This window comes from Alligator mississippiensis, chromosome 3, assembly GCF_030867095.1.
Source record: "Alligator mississippiensis isolate rAllMis1 chromosome 3, rAllMis1, whole genome shotgun sequence".
Lineage (NCBI taxonomy): Eukaryota > Metazoa > Chordata > Crocodylia > Alligatoridae > Alligator > Alligator mississippiensis.
In genome coordinates, this window is record NC_081826.1 from 288,374,881 (window position 1) to 288,393,508 (window position 18,628).

The 18,628-nt window shown below is 45.6% G+C and overlaps 1 protein-coding gene across 1 annotated transcript in view; it reads left to right on the forward strand.

Moving 5' to 3' along the window:
* Positions 1 to 15,280: 15,280 nt before the first annotated feature.
* Positions 15,281 to 18,628, forward strand: part of CFAP53 (cilia and flagella associated protein 53) — a 33,942-nt gene continuing 30,594 nt past the window's right edge. Inside the window, exon 1 of the mRNA XM_014594144.3 lies at positions 15,281 to 15,412. Coding sequence (XP_014449630.2) covers positions 15,347 to 15,412 — 66 coding nt within the window. The 5' untranslated portion in view covers positions 15,281 to 15,346. The remainder of the gene's footprint in view (positions 15,413 to 18,628) is intronic.

Here is an 18,628-nt window from a genome sequence, read left to right on the forward strand (position 1 = left end):
AGCTGCAGTGAGTGGGGCCCCAGCCCCATGGCCCTTTCCCCTCCTTCACTCCTTCCCTCCTCTCACAGCCCTTTCCCCTCCACTCACAAACTCACAGACTTACCTGCTTCCGGGAGGGGGAGCAAGCCTGTGGCGATCACATAAGTGCAAATTTACCTCGCATATAATGAATTTCAGGTATAAAAAGGGTCATTGTATAAGAGTGAATTTGCATAAACAGAATCTGCATAAATCAAGGGAAAGCTGAATCGCTTCTCGGCGTTCTGCCAGCTTAGATCAAGCTTGTGCATGTGTAGACACACATGCTTACTTTCCAGCAAACTACGTTAATGCACAATTAAAGGTCTCATGTAGACACATCTACTGTGTTCTGCATTTTAGAAGACATCAGTCAGAGTAACAGTATGTATGCATATAAACTTGTATAACAATTATCTAGCACCTAACAAAGCCTATATTGTTTCTTTATATTATTTCTGTTACATAAGAAAAGAGGACACAAATCCTTTTAGGAAACCAAAGGAGCTCTGTCCTGCACCAGAGCTGTATTGTAGTCCAAGCAACCACTTTCCACAATTAAAGACTTTGGAATTCAAGATTTCCTCAGTCATGTCTGATGATTTCAGCACTGACTTGCTTTTCCCCAGGGCTTAAACTGGGGATATATTTACAATGCAGTTGTAGCCCACACTCTTACATATACGTTTCGGAGGTTTTTTGCGGAAACCCCCTACCATCAACACACAAAACTTCCGAGCATGTTCTTTGTTATGCTCTGAACCTGTACCTGCTCCCACAGAGGTGGGGAATGGGTACACAACTCTCAGACCGGAGCATATATGCCTTGAGAGTGATAATGCTGCAAGATCACTCAAGTGCTAGTAGTCCTCCAGTGACCTTCCCACAGTACCCACATTACTACCCAGAGCTCAGTTCTGGCGTTTGAGCTTATCTTTACTTGCAGCAGAAAGTTTCTTTGCTGGAATCAGGCTTATTCCTGACCTCTGCAGGGTTATTCATGTTTCATTAATGCATCTGGAAAAGCTGATGGGCCTAGCATGAAAGAGCAGTCAAGTGAAAAGCTGGAAGGATCGACTAGCCCCAAGGGAGGTTGGAGAATCTGCCTGGGACAGGCATGCTGAGGAACTCCCTATTTCTTTAGAACTGGATTTTATCTGTGATTAAATTTGCCCATAAAACTGTGACATATGCATCTGATAATCTGAGCATCACTTGTGGCAAGTCGATCCTTCCATCTTCACACCTGACTGCTCTTTCATGCTAGGTCCATCAGCCCTTCCAGATGCATTAATGAGCTGTGAAGAGCCCTACAGAGGTCAGGAATAAGGCTAATTCCAGCAAGAAACTTTTTGCTGCTAGTAGAGGAGCCCAAACAACAGAACTGAGCTCTGGATAGTAAACGTTTCCGGGGTTCACTGTCACGTGGAGCCTGGGAGCAGGCTTGGGTCTTCTCTGCGTGGAAAGCACAGCTTTACAGTCCATACATACATATTCATCAAGTATGTAGCCATGACTACCATGTCAGCAAGAAGAATCGCTCTTCCCCACGACATAGCAATCTTGGAAGTGGAGAAAGAAAATAAATCTATAGAGCCAACTGGGCACAATTCTTTCTATTTTACAGGGGATTCTGCTGTTTTGCATTTGTTTTGTTCTGAATTGGAATTAAATGTCACATTTTGAAATTTCCCTTTAAATTTACATTTAAAAGTCAGAGTCAATCCAAACATCTAGCTTCAATTTTGCATCACATTTTATTGTGCAAATGTAGTTTGACATTGCATTTTAAGCTTCATGCTATATCATTGTTTTATATTTCACAATGTTGTATTATTTTTAATATTGAATATTCCATTTCCTAAACAATATACATCCATTTTGAGGGAATTGCATTAAATTACATTAAAAATTAAAAATTAAAACATTCTATTTCTGATGGAAATGTTATATTTTGAATTTTTGGCCCCAAAACAATCTTTTTATTGAAATGGACACATTCCTGCAGAACATCCAAGTTTTGATGAAATAGAGATTTTCAGCATAAACATATTTTACTGGAAAGTTCTCAACCAGCACTAGGTAGCAATAAAAGCTTTCTAGTCCTTTCTTCATAGGACCCACCCTTCCTTTTACATGGCTTTTCAAATCCAGTTTTCCCTATACAGCCCATCAGGAGACCATCTGTATACCAGAGTGAATACAACCCATTGTGTTGAATGGGTATTCAGTGTTACGATTATGAACTGGAAATTTTTCTCCCTCAAAGTATTTTTTTTCTGCAGCTGCGTTGTAACCAGAGTACATTTTTGAATCATCATTTTATTATAAATGACATTTCACTTGTAGTAACTGTACCTCGTCTCTACATGCCATCCTTCATATATGTTAAACCATAAACTGTGGACTTCATTGCACAGCTGTCTTAACCAAAGTAAGCTTTTCACCTGGATATTAATCAGCTTTATCTAAGAGAGGATTTGTTGAGCAATACAAAAGAGTAATTAACTGAAAATACTTAAGCAGACTTGTTCTCCCAGTTCACTAGGTGTAGGGAAAAGGCTAAAGTTCACATTTGGCCTGAAGATCAAATTCTGGAAATGGACATTACTATCTAATTATTAATTTTCTGTGTTTATGGCATTTTTAAGTCTTCAAAGAACTATCTGAAGCACACAGCACTGTTCTATATCTAGTACAGATATGAAACACGCACACACACCCCCCTCTCCCCCAAAGACTTAGCTTTTGTTCTCTTTTGTTACCCAAGCCTAGACTTAAGGTAATTCAGATTAAAATATCTTTTTTTACATATATACAAATTCCAGTTCCCAATAAGAAGGCAAATAACATTGATGTTTGGGTAGTCAATGTAGTCTCTTTCATCATGCAGAAAACAAAGCTTTGCATTAGTGAAGTGCCATGAAAGTACACAGAAGTTAATCAATCCAATAATAACAGCTATCATCACAAAATGTAAGAGGGAAAATAAATACTAATGTTAATAGTTTGAAATTGTTTTGTGAGACAGCATTTAAAAAAAGATGATAATATAATTAGAAAGGGGGGAAATGCAGGGTTTAGTATCTCATACAAGCTGATGCTCCTGACTAATTTTACCTGAAAACAAAATGCTCTCAAATAAAAAAAGCCCAAACTGCTTTGTTTATAAGCTTCAAAGAACTGTGTGTTTACTTACCAGAGGTTAGGATCAAGCTATTACTATTCTGTGGACAGGTCAGAGTTAGATTTTCTAAAGATTCAAGGCATAAAAAGTCAAAACAATGTTATGATTCAAAAAACCAGTGTTGTCCCACAAATGGAACTGGAATTATTTATTTTCCTGTTGAAGGAAAGAGAAGAAATGACTCAGTTAGTGGTGCCTATATAAAGACTGAATATCTCAGGAGGAGAAGAGAGCATCTTAAAATAAGGCATCTTCCCGTAATGTCAGTTGGTGTAGGTCCACTGACCTTACATGGCTCTGCCAATTTACACTTGCTTAGCAGCTTCATTATTTTTGCCAGGGCATCTGACCCCTCAGTTGTGACCAAAATCTTGTCACCATCTGAAAATGCCTGTTCACATCAAACCCATTCCTAATAGACAAGGGTCCATGTCAAAGACCATGACCATCCCTTGGTAGTCTGGCTAGCAATGTCAGTAGAGCACCTCAGGGCATGCAGAAGAAAGAAGCCTCTCACCACCAAGAGATGGCACCTGTAGTCCCAACCATCCTGAGGTCAAGACAGACTGATAAGCAATATTTGTGCTTACACTTTAGTTATTAGCTAGTGTAATTCTGGATTCATTGGCTCCCACATTTTCTTAATTATAAATTCACTTTATAAGCAGTAAGCAGATAAGCAGCTATTTAAATGTTAACCAAACGTATTATTTACATTATTCTACGGCGTTCCCCACCTAAGAATTAGATGCTAGAATTACAATATGAAAAACACTTAAAAACATATGGGGTCAGACTCCAGGTTCATCTCCCCCACTATCCAGTCAGTCGTGTTGACCAAGAGTTACAATTACAGAAAATACCCGTATAAAATCTACCCTGGAATATACTTTTGCACGCAATCCAATGACTGTACACAACCTCAAAATAGTCTTGGTCATCTTCTGTTACCAAAATAGAAAGTGACCACGCTCCGCCTAATGTTTGCATGTAAATACTTCCTTATAAGATCCTTCTGCTGCTAAAATATGCCTGTATGGTTCTGTATTGCCCATTGAAGTACAAGCTACCCAGGCAGGAAACTTGTCCATGGTTTATACAGGCTGAGCACACTTCCAAAGCTTTGTATTGTGGGAAATAGTTTAACCATCTTTTTAAAAATCAGATAGAATTAAATCTGTTTTAAGCAGCCATGCAAGGCATTAGTCAAAGATGATGATTATAACATATACAGGTGGCTTCTTAACTGTAAGCAACACTGTGCTGGAAGCAGTCAGCAATACTTTGAAGTGATTTCTTATGATGGGGAATGTCTACTGGTCACTGACTTCATGGAGGCTTCACAGCACATGAAGAATGAAAAACACAAATGCAGAAGTGTTTCTCAGAGAGTCCTTTCAGTTCCTCATCTCAAGAAGTCCATCTGGCATAATGGGTTAATCAACCTGTGTCTCAATAGTGAAAATGTAAGTGTTCTCTAAACAATTAACATTTTTCTTTTTATGATTTCTGCACTTGACAACTCATTACAAGAGTGTGTTTAATTAATCACCAAAGAACTCTCCATGCTGGAAAATCCTAAGCCTTTATAAAATGCTAAAGGGTAAATAAAAAATCATCAGACCAGCTGCATTCATCAGCGGGCTTCATGTACATTGGCTTGGGTTTTAGAGACTATCACCTCTCTAAACTTAGAATTTGATTTCCTGTAGCACCTTCCACACCCCGGTATGGTACAGAGCAACCAGATGAATCCAGCAGTCATTACAATGATGCTTTCAGCGAGATCTCACACATGGCTTTGATCACTTGACCCTGATTTTTATGAGGGAGAATTTTAGCCAAAGCACTAATTTTATCCCTCCTTTGTTACTCAAAGTGAGATCTTAAATCTTCACAGAGATGGCAACCAGGAGCGAGCAGGAAAGATCTGGCTTAATATCTCATGAAAATATATTTCTAACTGTACAGCACCTCCATATTACTATATGAGAATGAGAACATAGGATAGAAGTTAGGGCACAGTAGCAGCTAACAAAAGCTTCAGAAGAAGAGTATAAGAAACGAGACATATTTAGAGAGATTCATCACCTCTCACTTACCAGCAGTCATAGCTTTGGGGAGGTCCTAAACCTGAGTTTACATCCCTAATTATTGCATTCAGTAGTCCTTGATGGATCTACCTTCTGTTAAATCCCTTTCTAAACCCAGTTTAAATTAGTGGGAGTTAGACATCTAAATATCTTTTGAGATCTGTAACAAAATGGATTTAAACCCTGCAGCATTCTAGCCTATGAGTGAATTCATGACAAGCTAAGCCAGGGGTAGACAATTATTTGGGCGGGAGGGCCACTTAAGGAGTTTTGGTGAGCTGTTAAGGGCTGGCCAGGGGGCAACCTGTTCTCCAAACATCCCTGCAGTGTGACGGGCATCAGTTCTGCAGGACCCATCCCATCCACCCAAGTGAGCATATCCTGCTGTGCGGGTCTCAGGCAAGTCTCCATGGAGACCCTGCCTGCCCACCTGCCTACCCCCCACCTGCCGCTGTGGAGGCTGCCAGGAAGCCAAGTGCAGCTGATCCACCACCTCCCCCCACCACTGCACCACCCAGCCCTGCAGACTACAGCTCCCGGCATGCCTGAGAGCTGAGTGCAGAGAGAGGGTGGGCTGAGCCCCACACCAGGTGGCACCTCCACTCCACGGGCTGTGGGATTGGCAACAAATACCATGGCTCAGGTGGTCTCCCATGCCTGGACCAGGTGGGGGCAAGGGACCCGCCGTGGGCCTGACCCAATCACTTGGTGGGCTGGATCTGGCCTGTGGGCCATATTTGGCCACCCGTGAACTAAGCAATACCATTTCACTGTCTATCCTAAAAATATTGGGTTCTGCTGTACATAATGACACATCACTCTGTTTCTGAAAGAATGCATCAGCTTTGTGATGGTGGGATCATCCATTCTTCCCTCCTCCACTCTCCATTCCTTTTCCTCTGGTTATTCTTTGCCCCTCCATGACAGAGAGAAATGAGAGAGGCTGGTTTTTTTCCCAGGGAGGAGGACAGCTGATCTTTCTCCCAGCACTATTTCATGTGATGCTCAGGAGAGGAGAGAGCAGCTGACCAACGATAGGACCTTCTCAGAGCAGGCCAGCAAAGCATACTGAGCTTCATGCCTGAAGACAATAGGCAGAAAGGCCAGACTGCCAGTCAGTACACTCACATGATGTCTAGAGTTGATTAAAAATGGAGTAGTTATCCCTGCAGCCTCTATTGCTGCAGCTAGCTGATATCCAAACACTAATGCAGTGGGAGCCAGTCTTTTTGACAGATATACTACAAATTTGCTCTACACCTTCCCCACATGCTGCACTGATCCACTTCCCACCTGTTATCTGCAGCTCAGATTTCTGCTCCCTGCTCTGTGCTCCTTGACCAAGCAGCTGCTCCACTTTCTGCTCCCTTCCTTTTGCTCCCTGCCCTATCTGCTTCTCTGCTTTCTTCTCCCTGCTTTATCTTTCACTGTGCTGCCTGTCCCTTCCCCAGTCTGCCACATGCCACATGCAGAGGCTGCCTGTGCCACTGGTGGCATGTGTTCTGCAGTTTGGCCACCCCGCACTAATGTTTTGAGTCTGTTTTCCTGTGTCATGTTGTGGGAAGGTGCAGTCCCTTGTCATGCTGCAGGAAGAGGACAGGAAGATGGGTGGTTACAAAAGAGAATGTCATTAAGGGGAGGAAAGGCGGGGATGTAGCACTCTACATCAAAGAGCAATACACCATCCTTGGTAAAGTCTTTGAAAAAATTATCAAGGCTCAAATTTGTGAGAGCCCGGCAGGGCAAATTATGCTGAGGGGAAACCAGCATGGGTTCGTGGCAGGCAGATCGTGCCTGACCAATCTAGTCTCTTTCTATGACCAGGTTACGAAACGCCTGGACACAGGAGGAGGGGTGGATGTCGTATACTTAGACTTCAGGAAGGCCTTCGATACGGTATCCCTCCCCATCCTGGTGAACAAGTTAAGAGGCTGTGATGTGGATGACTGCACAGTCCGGTGGGTGGCGAATTGGCTAGAGGGTCGCACCCAAGGAGTCGTGGTGGATGGGTCAGTCTCGACCTGGAAGGGTGTGGGCAGTGGGGTCCCGCAGGGCTCGGTCCTTGGACCGATACTCTTTAATGTCTTCATCAGCGACTTGGACGAGGGAGTCAAATGTACTCTGTCCAAGTTTGCAGATGACACAAAGCTATGGGGAGAAGTGGACACGCCGGAGGGCAGGGAACAGCTGCAGGCAGACCTGGATAGGTTGGACAAGTGGGCAGAAAACAACAGGATGCAGTTCAACAAGGAGAAATGCAAAGTGCTGCACCTAGGGAGGAAAAATGTCCAGCACACCTACAGCCTAGGGAATGACCTGCTGGGTGGCACAGAGGTGGAAAGGGATCTTGGAATCCTAGCGGACTCCAAGATGAACATGAGCCGGCAGTGTGACGAAGCCATCAGAAAAGCCAATGGCACTTTATCGTGCATCAGCAGATGCATGACAAATAGGTCCAGGGAGGTGATACTTCCCCTCTATCGGGCGCTGGTCAGACCGCAGTTGGAGTACTGCGTGCAATTCTGGGCGCCGCACTTCAAGAGGGATGCGGATAACCTGGAGAGGGTCCAGAGAAGGGCATCTCGTATGGTCAAGGGCCTACAGACCAAGCCCTACGAGGAGAGACTAGAGAAACAGGACCTTTTCAGCCTCCGCAAGAGAAGGTTGAGAGGCGACCTTGTGGCTGCCTTTAAGTTCATCATGGGGGCACAGAAGGGAATTGGTGAGTATTTATTCACCAAGGCACCCCCGGGGGTTACAAGAAACAATGGCCACAAGCTAGCAGAGAGCAGATTTAGACTGGACATTAGGAAGAACTTCTTCACAGTTCGAGTGGCCAAGGTCTGGAACGGGCTCCCAAGGGAGGTGGTGCTCTCCCCTACCCTGGGGGTCTTCAAGAGGAGGTTAGATGAGTATCTAGTTGGGGTCATCTAGACCCAGCACTCTTTCCTGCTTATGCAGGGGGTCGGACTTGATGATCTATTGAGGTCCCTTCCAACCCTAACATCTATGAATCTATGAAACGTCCTCAACTAAAAGGATAGGGTCAGTGGAGTGGCAGGCTGACGTGCTCTGGGTCAGAATACAGGGGGGTCGTGGGGAAAGGGACTTAATAGTGGGGGTCTACTACAGACCAAGGGGAAGAGCTGGACCGTGAATTCTCGCGTCAGCTTGCAGAGGCACTTAAGGCAAGGGATGTAGTTGTCATGGGTGATCTAAATTACCTGGACCGCTCACGGAAGTTCCTTGCTGAGATACAGGACCTCCACTTAACCCAGGAGGCGCACAGTCCCACCAGGGGGAATGCCCTCCTCGACCTGGTCCTGGCCACAGGCGATGACCTGGTGAGGGGACTCCAGGTTCTTGAACACCTGGGTGACAGCGATCATCGCCTGCTGGAATTCACCATCCAGCGCAGGGTGTCAAGGGCCTGCAGCAAGGCAACAGCCCTTGACTTCAAGAGGGCCAGCTTCAACGAGTTGAGGAGATTGGTAGGAGAGGCGCTGGGGTCCTGGAGGGTAGGGGAACTGGGTGTCCAAGATGAGTGGTCGTTCCTTAAGGAGACAATCCTCCAAGCCCAAGGGGTGACAGTCCCAACAAGAATCAAAGGGGACAAGAGTGCTCAAAAGTTCCCCTGGCTCACCAAAGGCCTGAAGAGCCAAAGAAATTGTTAGAATCATCATCTTTGACTAATGCCTTGCATGGCTGCTTAAAACAGATTTAATTCTATCTGATTTTTAAAAAGATTGTTAAACTATTTCCCACAATACAAAGCTTTGGAAGTGTGCTCAGCCTGTATAAACCATGGACAAGTTTCCTGCCTGGGTAGCTTGTACTTCAATGTGCAATACAGAGCCATATGGGCATATTTTAGCAGCAGAAAGATCTTACAAGGAAAGCCAAAAAAGAGGCGTACACCCGGCGGAAGGGAGGGGCTATCACCAAAGAGGAGTATACCTCCATCACTCGGGTTTGTAGGGGGGCTGTTAGGAAAGCTAAGGCAGATGAGGAACTAGGGCTAGCATCAAGGATCAAGGACAACAAAAAGTCCTTTTTTAAGTACATAGGGCGTATGAAGAAAGCACGAGTAACATGGGGCCCCTGCAGGACACGCTTGACAATCTGGTTGTTGCACCAGAGGAAAAGGTAGACCTTTAAAACAATTTCTTTGCCTCCATTTTTTGGTGCAGGGACCAGGACTCCCACACTGAGATTCAGGACAGACTCAGGAGCTGAGGGAATTGGCAGGGGCCATCGTGGGCCCTCTGGCAAGGCTTTATGAGCGCTCGTGGTGCTCTGGCCAGATGCCAGACAACTGGAAGAAGTCCAATGTGGTCCCCATTTTCAAAAAAGAGAGGAGGGGGGACCCAGGCAACTATAGGTCCGTTAGTCTTACTTTGGTCCTGGGGAAGCTCTTTGAGAAGATAATCCAGGAGCACATCTGTGAGGGACCTGCATGGGGGATGATGCTCAAGGGCAACCAGCATGGGTTCATTAGGGGCAGGTCCTGTCAGATCAACCTGATTGCCTTCTACGATTAGGTCACAAAATCATTGGACTCAGGTGTTGCGGTGGATGTAGTCTTTCTGGACTTCAGGAAGGCCTTTGACACTGTCTCCCACCCCATTCTCATTGAAAAGCTAGGTGACTGTGGCATTGATGCCTACACGGTCAAATGAGTCACAAATTGGCTGAGGGGCTGCACCCAGAGACTGGTGGTAGATGAGTCTTTTTCGACCTGGAGGGATGTGGGCTTTGGGGTCCCCCAGGGCTCGGTCCTCAGGCCCGTACTGTTCAATCTCTTTATTAGCGACTTGGACAAGGGGGTGAAAAGCACCCTATTCAAATTCGCTGATGACACCACAATTTGGGGCAAGGTGGGCATGCTAGAAGGGAGGGACAGGATACAGCTGGACCTGGACAGGTTACAGGGGTAGGCGGATGAGAATAGGATGGGATTCAATACGGATAAGTGCAGGGTACTGCACTTGGGCAGGAAGAACCAGTAGCATACCTATAGGCTGAGGAACTCCCTTCTCAAAAGCAGGAAGAGATCTTGGAGCCATTATCGATTCCAAAATGAACATGGGCCGCCAATGTGAGGATGCGGTCAGTAAGGCCAACTGCACCTTGTCATGTATCCACAGATGCATCACAAGCAGGGCCAAGGAGGTGATCCTCCCCCTCTATGCGACACTGGTCAGGCCACAGTTGGAGTACTGCATCCAGTTCAGGGCATCGTGCTTTAGGAGAGTTATGGCCAGCATTGAGAAGGTCCAAAGGAGGGCCAGTTGCATGATCTGGGGACAGCAAGGCAGACCCTATGAGGAGAGGCTACGGGACCTGAACCTGTTCAGCCTTCACAAGAGAAGGCTGAGAGGGGACCTGGTGGCCATCTATAAACTTACCAGGGGGTTGAGCGGGGAATAGGAGAGACCCTATTCACCCAAGCACCTCCCGGAGTAACAAGGAATAACAGCCATAAGTTGTCTGAGGGTAGGTTCAGGCTGGACATTAGAAGGCACTACTTCAGCCAAGGCGGCTAGGATCTGGAACCAACTTCCAAGGGAAATGGTGCTGGCTCCTACCCTGGGGGTCTTTAAGAGGAGGCTTGAGAGTTATCTAGCTGGGGTCATATGAGCCCAGGATTCTGTCCTCCCCAGGGCAAGGGGTCGGACTTGAAGATCTACTTAGGTACCTTCCGACCCTACATCTATGAATCTATTAAAAAGAGAACTCAGAAGCACTATTGATAAGTAATGATACTTCTAAGTGAAGGTGAAAAGACACTTCTCTAATGAAGTCTTCAAATGCACATCAGTCTTTCACTTACAGCAGTGTAAATCAGTATAAATAAATGGATTAACATCACCATCAGTGAGTAGAATCAAGCCCTGAGAGGGGGCTATTGATCAGTGGACACAGCATTGTCATGGCTGGCTTTGTGTCTCTGTGCAGCTATGCATGGCTTTTTGCACCACCTCAGCTGAGAATAAACATGGCTTGTTCCCCATCTGCCACATGCTAAATGTAACAAAGGAATGGAAAAAAGCCTGTTTGACCTCTGCCCAAATTTTATGGGATTTCAAAATTCACACTGCTATAACCCAAATACTATGTCCGCACAAACGATGCTTGCACACTTCACCTGATCTTCATTTCTGACTCACTTTGACCTTTCAGCCTGTCATGTGCATCCGGTCACATAGCAGTTCTGCTTGTCATACTGACAAATTGTACAAGAGACACAGGAAACTAGGAGTCATGATTTCCTCAAGTGTATGTTGTCTGCAGTCACTGACCTTCAGTGGAAATGTAATCAAGGGGTGGGTGGGGGTGACAGGGGCAATAACTACAGGCATTGTCTTTTGGGGGTGCAAAGGTAATGGTAGCTGCAGCGGCTTGGCTATGCTGCCACCACCTACAGCTGGGAGTTGTCCCTGTCTCATGTGCTGGCAGGGCCAAAGCTGGCCTGTAATGCCTCTTGCATTCAGGACTTAGCAGGAGCATCATGGTGGGGTGCGCTATCTGTTAGGACACGAGACAGAAGCGTGACCGATTGAGAAAGCCACAGGGGAATTCAAAATAAGATGGGGATTGTTAGTTTTTTAGAACTCTGTCAAAGACATGGAAATTAAATGGCAGAATACCATGCTGGATTAGCAGCCACACTATCACATTTAGGAAAAGGAGAGCCATCATTAGAAAGCAGTAGATTTCTATTTTTTCTCTTTTGCAGGGGGTGGAAGGATTTCAATTCTGTTTTGGAAGTCTTTATTTTTCTCTTGGAGGAAGAGGAAGCAAGGCAGGGTGTCGACTGAGTCAAATGATTGTGGGCCATCCCTTTAACTTTCATCAGTCTCTGTAACTCCGGAAACTTCGTGTTCCTGGAACAGAGAGGAGCTGTAGACCTTGTTTGGGTTTTCTTTTCTGGCCAGAAAGTGGTTTCTAGGCTGGGGTAAAGACAACAAAGTTGATTTTCCCTAGAAAAAAAACCCTCTGTTGTTTTGAACATTACATAATCTGTTACATTTGAGTGTAAAATGAGTCCACAATAAGTGTATAACAGGATTAGTTTAATTTTTTTAACATGTATCTGTTGTACCCTCATCAGCACAGGTGTGGATACATTGTGTGAGCTGCAAAATCCTGGGGAGTCAGGTCTTGTGTCTGAATTCTTTTCTAAAGCAGAGGCCATGCCCATTGCCTGCAAAATTATTTGACACTTTCTCGAAAAAAAAGGATCTAGAAAGCACAATTAATTTTTAGACATAGATAGATTTAACATCCTTTATAAAGGTGCTAGATCTATCAAACTTAGGCTGTCCTAAACAGTCAAGAAAACTTACACAGGCTTTAAGGTTTTCCAATGGGAATTGGGTAAGAAAAAAAGAGGTTATACTATACAAACAAACCCAAGGGAAAGAGGAAAAACTGTAAAGAAAACCCAAATGACTATTGTGTTCTAGGGCACAACATGGTAATTCTATGGTGTATGGAGGACTGGAGGTCCTCTCTTCTTTTGAAACTAAGAAACCAAGGATAAAGCAATCCTATGATAAAGAGATCTTGATTTAGCATGCTGGTTAAAGAGAAACAACTATCTGTTCATCTAGCATTCATGTGAGAGTCAGATAACCACAAAATCATAAAACACTCCTCACACCATTAAAACTCTTTCCCTTTTAAAAGAAATAAAACAATTGACCTTTGCTTATGTTTATTTCTGCAGCCAGAGATTAAGTACTGGCCCTGGCTTTAACTAAGAATGTGTTCTTTCTTTCATGCTTCAAAATGAATATCAAGGGTTTTATTCCCTTAACTGTCAATAAAACATTTGAGTTCCTTGGGACAAAAGGTGCTATTAAAGTGCAAATATAACTATGAAGTTTGCGGTTGTGCACACATGCACACGCACACACAAACAAAGCACAAACAACCCTTCTTCTAAAAAGAGAAGGAATCATAAACTATGCCATCACGCCTTATCTTTAATTAGCTTTGTAAATATTTTTGCCAGCACACTACTAAGAAGCATATAATAATTACCCCTCATTATGCAAGTGTATCTGGAAACACTGCTCAAGGACATGGCCAGAGGTTCTAGGTACATGAACATTTGGAAATCTTTAATTTTGGTAATTAGTGAACGGCCTCCACCAAGAGTCAGATTTGCCCTTACTCACTATCACTTATTGAAAACAAGAATGACTACAAATGGTCACAAATTTGAAAATGCATCTGTTGGTATGCAGCCCCTCTCTCAGTCTTTAATATCAACCTGAATTAAAGAGAGAGTTTTCAGCTTCTTCAGCTACAATTGTGTACACTTTAATTGATTGCTATTTAATATACCTCTTAGGAGGGAGACTAAATCCAGACTTGTGGGCAGGGTATTTAAGGTGACATCTTGGACTTTTATTTTTTTCAAGTTGTAAGTGCAATTCAGGAGCTGCTTCTCCTGTGGTTTCCCAGGACCTGCCGAACTGTAGCAATACATCGGCTAGAGAGACCAAATTAGCCAGATCAGTCTGAAGTCAAGTAGGAGGCAGGTTAGGTTTGCACCTTATAGACTAACCAAAGTAGATAAATGGGTAGTAGAAGCTTTTGTGAGCTGAAGCTCACTTCGTTAGATGCTGTGAAAGGACATGCAGAAAGCAGAAAATAAGCAGAGAGAAAGTGGAACACAGAAGCTGACAAATGAACCAGCAGCCACTAGATGTCACTGAGGCTCCATGCAAGGGCTTCCACTGCTTTGGAAATCCTCACCGAGAACTGTCCTGTGTACCCGACTTGGAAATGACCCAAGAGCCCAGATGCTCCATCATCCAGTAAAAAAAGAGAATGAAAATGAGAAGCATCATGTTTTATAAAGGTAAAACACTTGTGGATATCCACTCTTCTTCAAAACAGATATGTCTATATGTATGCATATGTTTGTATATGTGTGTATGTTTATATATGTGTGTGCGCGTATGTGTATACATATACATATATGTGTGCGTGTGTGTGTATATATGTATATATATATACACACACACACATATGTATGTGTGTGTGTATATGCATATACATACATAAGCATGCACGTTTATATAAACACACACGTGTGTGGGTGTGTATACGTGTGTGCCTGTGCATATACATATATATGAGAAACATCACGTTTTATAAAGGTAAAACACTTGTGGACATCCACTCTTCAAGAAACAGGTATGTTTATATGTATGTATGTATACACACTCACATATACTTACACATACATATACATATATGTGTATATATGTTTGTATGTTTATATATGTGCACGCATGTGTATATGTATATACATGCTATATATGTATATACATACATAAGCACACACATACATACATTTGTGTATGTTTATATACACAAATATACACATATACACACATATATATGTGTATATGTGTGTGCGCCTATGTATATTCATATATATATGAGAAGCATCACGTTTTGTAAAACACCTGTGGACATGCGCTCTTCCAGAAACAGATGTTTATATGTAGATACGTATTTACATAGATGTATAGATATCTATGTGTGTGTGTGTGTGTATATGTATCTACAGATGTGTAGGTTGTAGCCATGTTGGTCTAAGGATATCAAATTCACCCAAGGAACCTTGTCTCTCTATATATACACACGCGTATACAAATCTACATATACACATATATAGGCACACAAACACACGCATACATAGTTACAAGCATGTACGTACACACGTCTATGTATCGCTATACACGTGTGTATACACACGCAACCAGGCAGCTGACCCTGACTACCTCGCAGCACGCGTGGTTCAGCGAAGACTTGGGCTACCCTTGTTCCGCAGCAGCCACACCCCGCCGCGCGCATGCGCAGTTCCTCGCCTCGCTCCCTCCCGCACCTCCACCCACCGCGCGCATGCGCCACAGAGCGCGCGGGTCTAGCGGCGTCGCAGCCGCCATGACGTCCCTTCCGCCTCTCCTCGTTGCCGTGGCGACGAGCGGCGCGTCCCGGAAGTGCCGGCGGCGGGGCCGCGGCAATGGAGCAGCTGTGGAGCCGGCGGCCGCGGGAGGTGCCGGGCCCCACGCCGCACTCCGTGGCGCTGGTGAGCAGTGACCCCCCCTTCCCCCGTGTCACCGCGGGGTCCGTGGGGGCAGGGCAAGGATGAAACCCCCACGGGCTGCACCAGACTGACCGTGCGGTGAAGCGGGGCTGACCCTGATGGGGGGAGACCCCCTAGCCATGGCTGTCCGGCCTGGCTCCAGGCACGCTGACCCACGTCATTGCCCTCTGTGACGGGGGAGTGGCACTGTGGGTGTGGGGAGAGCCATGGATACCTTGACTTGAGCAGGGGTTTTGATCCGGCCTCCCACAGCCTTCTCGCAGGCAAGCTGAGGAGGTGCGGGCTGCATGGGTGGGCTGACCGGTGGGTAGAAAACTGGCCGGAGCATCGGGCTCAATGGGTAGAGACCAATGGCTCGATGTCTTGTTGGCAGCCAGTACCCAGTGCAGTGCCCCAGGGGTCGGTCCTGGGGCTGGTTTGGCTCAATGTCTTCATCAGCGACCTGGAAGATGGCATAGAGCGCACCCTCAGCAAGTCTGCAGATGACACCAAGCTGTGGGGGTAGTAGATATACTGCGGGGTAGGGCTGGGATTCGGAGTAATGTAGACAAATTGGAGGATTGGACCAAAAAAAATCTCATGAGGTTCAACAAGGACAAGTGCAAAGCCCTGCACTGAGGATGGCGCAACCCCATGCACCGGGACAGGCTGGGGCTGACTGGCTGGGCAGCGGCTCTGCAGAAAAGGACCTGCAGGTGACAGTGGACAATACACTGAGCACGAGGCGGCAGTGTGCCCTTATCGCCAAGAAGGCTAACGGCATCCTGGGCTGCATTGGTAGGTGTGTTGCCAGTAGGTGCAGGGAAGTGATTATTCCCCTCAATTCAGCACTGGTGAGGCCACATGTGGAGTCCTGTGTCCAGTTTTGGGCCCCCCACTACAGAAAGGATGTGGAGAAATTGGAGAGAGTCCAGCAGAGGGCAACAAAAATAGTTTTGGGGCTGGAGCACATGACTTACAAGGACAGGCTGAGGGAACTGGGCTTATTTAGTCTAGAGAAGAGAAGACCGAGAGGAGATTTAATAGCAGCTTCAACTACCTGAAGGGGGTTCTGAAGAGGATGGAGCTGGACTGATCTCAGTGGGGGCAGATGACAGAACAAGGAGCAATGAGCTCAAGTTGCAGCAAGGGAGGTTTACGTTAGATATTAGGAAAAACTTTCTCACTAGGAGGGTAGTGAAACACTGGAACAGGTCACCCAGAGCGGTGGTGGAATCTCCATCCTTGGAGATTTATAAGGCCCAGCTCGACAAAGCCCTGGGTGCAGTGATCTAGTTGGGCTGGTCCTGCTTTGAGCAGACAGTTGGACGAGATGACCTGCGGAGGTCCCTTCCAGCCATATGATTCTAAGTTCCCAGCCCTAGCTGTAACCAATACCCAATGCCTTTTGGGAGGCTTAAAAACACCCTGACACGCAGGGTAAAAAAAAAAAAAAAAAAAGTAGGGGGGAGGGAGGAGGGGTTAGGAACCAGAAAAACCCAGAAGCATGGGAAATGTCCATGGTAGAAAACAGGCATAGCTATGTCTAGATCATTCCTGACCATTGGCTGTCCAGCCTCTTCTTGAACATCTCTGATGCTGCAGAGTCCACAACTTCCCTAGGCAGTCTATTGCACTACCTCCCTGTTCTCACAGTGAAGAAGTTTTTTCTGGATATCCAGCCTAAGATTGAATTTCCCAGCACACATGTCCCTCAGCTGGAGCAGCAGTGGCACCTTGGAAGCTTGTACACCCCCTGGACAGTAAAGGAAGCAGTAGCAGCAGGAGGAGAGGGTGAAGGAAGGGAAGGGATGTGCCTCTAAGCAGGGAGGCAGAGGTGGGGATTCTTGCATACTTCAGGGACTTAAAAAAGTCCCCAGAGGTTGCTGCTGTGGCAGCAGGATGTATTCATACTAGTTGCAGGGGAGGAGACTGAGAGCAAGGGTGCAGCTAGCCCTGCAGTGGGGGTAGCTGCTCTTGCATCATGCAGGTATCAGATTTACACCTGATTAGTTACTGCGCAGTAACACATGTTTAGATGCATTACTGTGCAGTAACCCAGGGGCCTCCCTACTGCATCTGCCCAGCCACTAGGGGGCTGGCCTTGGCCCATCCCCAGGGTTCCTGACTGGCTGCCTCTTTTAGCTTCAGCTCAGGACTAAAGTTAGTCCCAAGTGCCTGCAACTGGCTCTGGCTTCAATTTGGGACTAAAATTAGTTCCATGTGTTGGCAGCCAGCTCTGGTTTCAGTTTGGGACTAAGGTTGGTCCCAGGTGCTGGCAGCCGTGTGGCCAGAGGCTGGAGTTCCCCCTGGTGGCTACAGGGACATATGGCAGGTTGCTAAATTTAGTTCCAGGTCACCTGCACATGTAGATGCCAGCGTATTCCCTCTTACTGCACAGTAATTTACTGAGCAGTAAATTTAAGCTGGCATAAATACATGTGTAGACACACTCTCACTGTCTCACTTTCTGTAGTATTCCTTTCTGTTTGCCCTTCCTGCCATGTCTCTTCTGTTTCACAGCCCTGCATGTTGTTTATAACTCTAGCTAAAAAACATAAAGTCAGGTGTGGTTCTATGAACATCAGGGAATGAATTAATGTTAACATGATTTAATAAAATGGCTGACAGTGAAGCCTTGGGGACATTGTTGAAAAGCTCCAGAAGGTGAGATTTTGTTTTACAAATCTGAATAAGAGAAGGACATTGAACAGCAATAATGACAGGACCAATTCTGATATTATAAAAGCCTTAGTCTGTTTGTCTGTCTGTTTGTAATGCTTTCTTTGCACTCTGAGCGGTTGTCTTGGCAGCCCATCAGAGTGGTCCAGCAGACATAGTAAAAATGATGGAATGCTGCCATGACAGCAGTTACTTAGGGGCCAGAGTGGCGGGGCGAGGCCAGCAGCAGTGGCTTCGCCCCCTCTGGCCATGCTCTTTGGAGGTGGCAATGGCACGGGGTGTTGGTGGTGCAGCGCTGGCTTTGCCCCCCACACAGTTGAGCACCACCATAGAGAAAAATGTGTTGTGCACCCCACTTTTCAAAGTCCTAGATCTGCCCATGAATGCAGTGTGTAAGTATGAGGTATTTACCATTAAAATGTATTGACATTTAAAATAAAACCCACTAGGGTAAAATAAAATCTCTGGGGCCTGGTAGCTGGGGTCCATGTGGACACCTGTCATGTGAATTGTACCCAGGCTGTGAAAACCACTCTG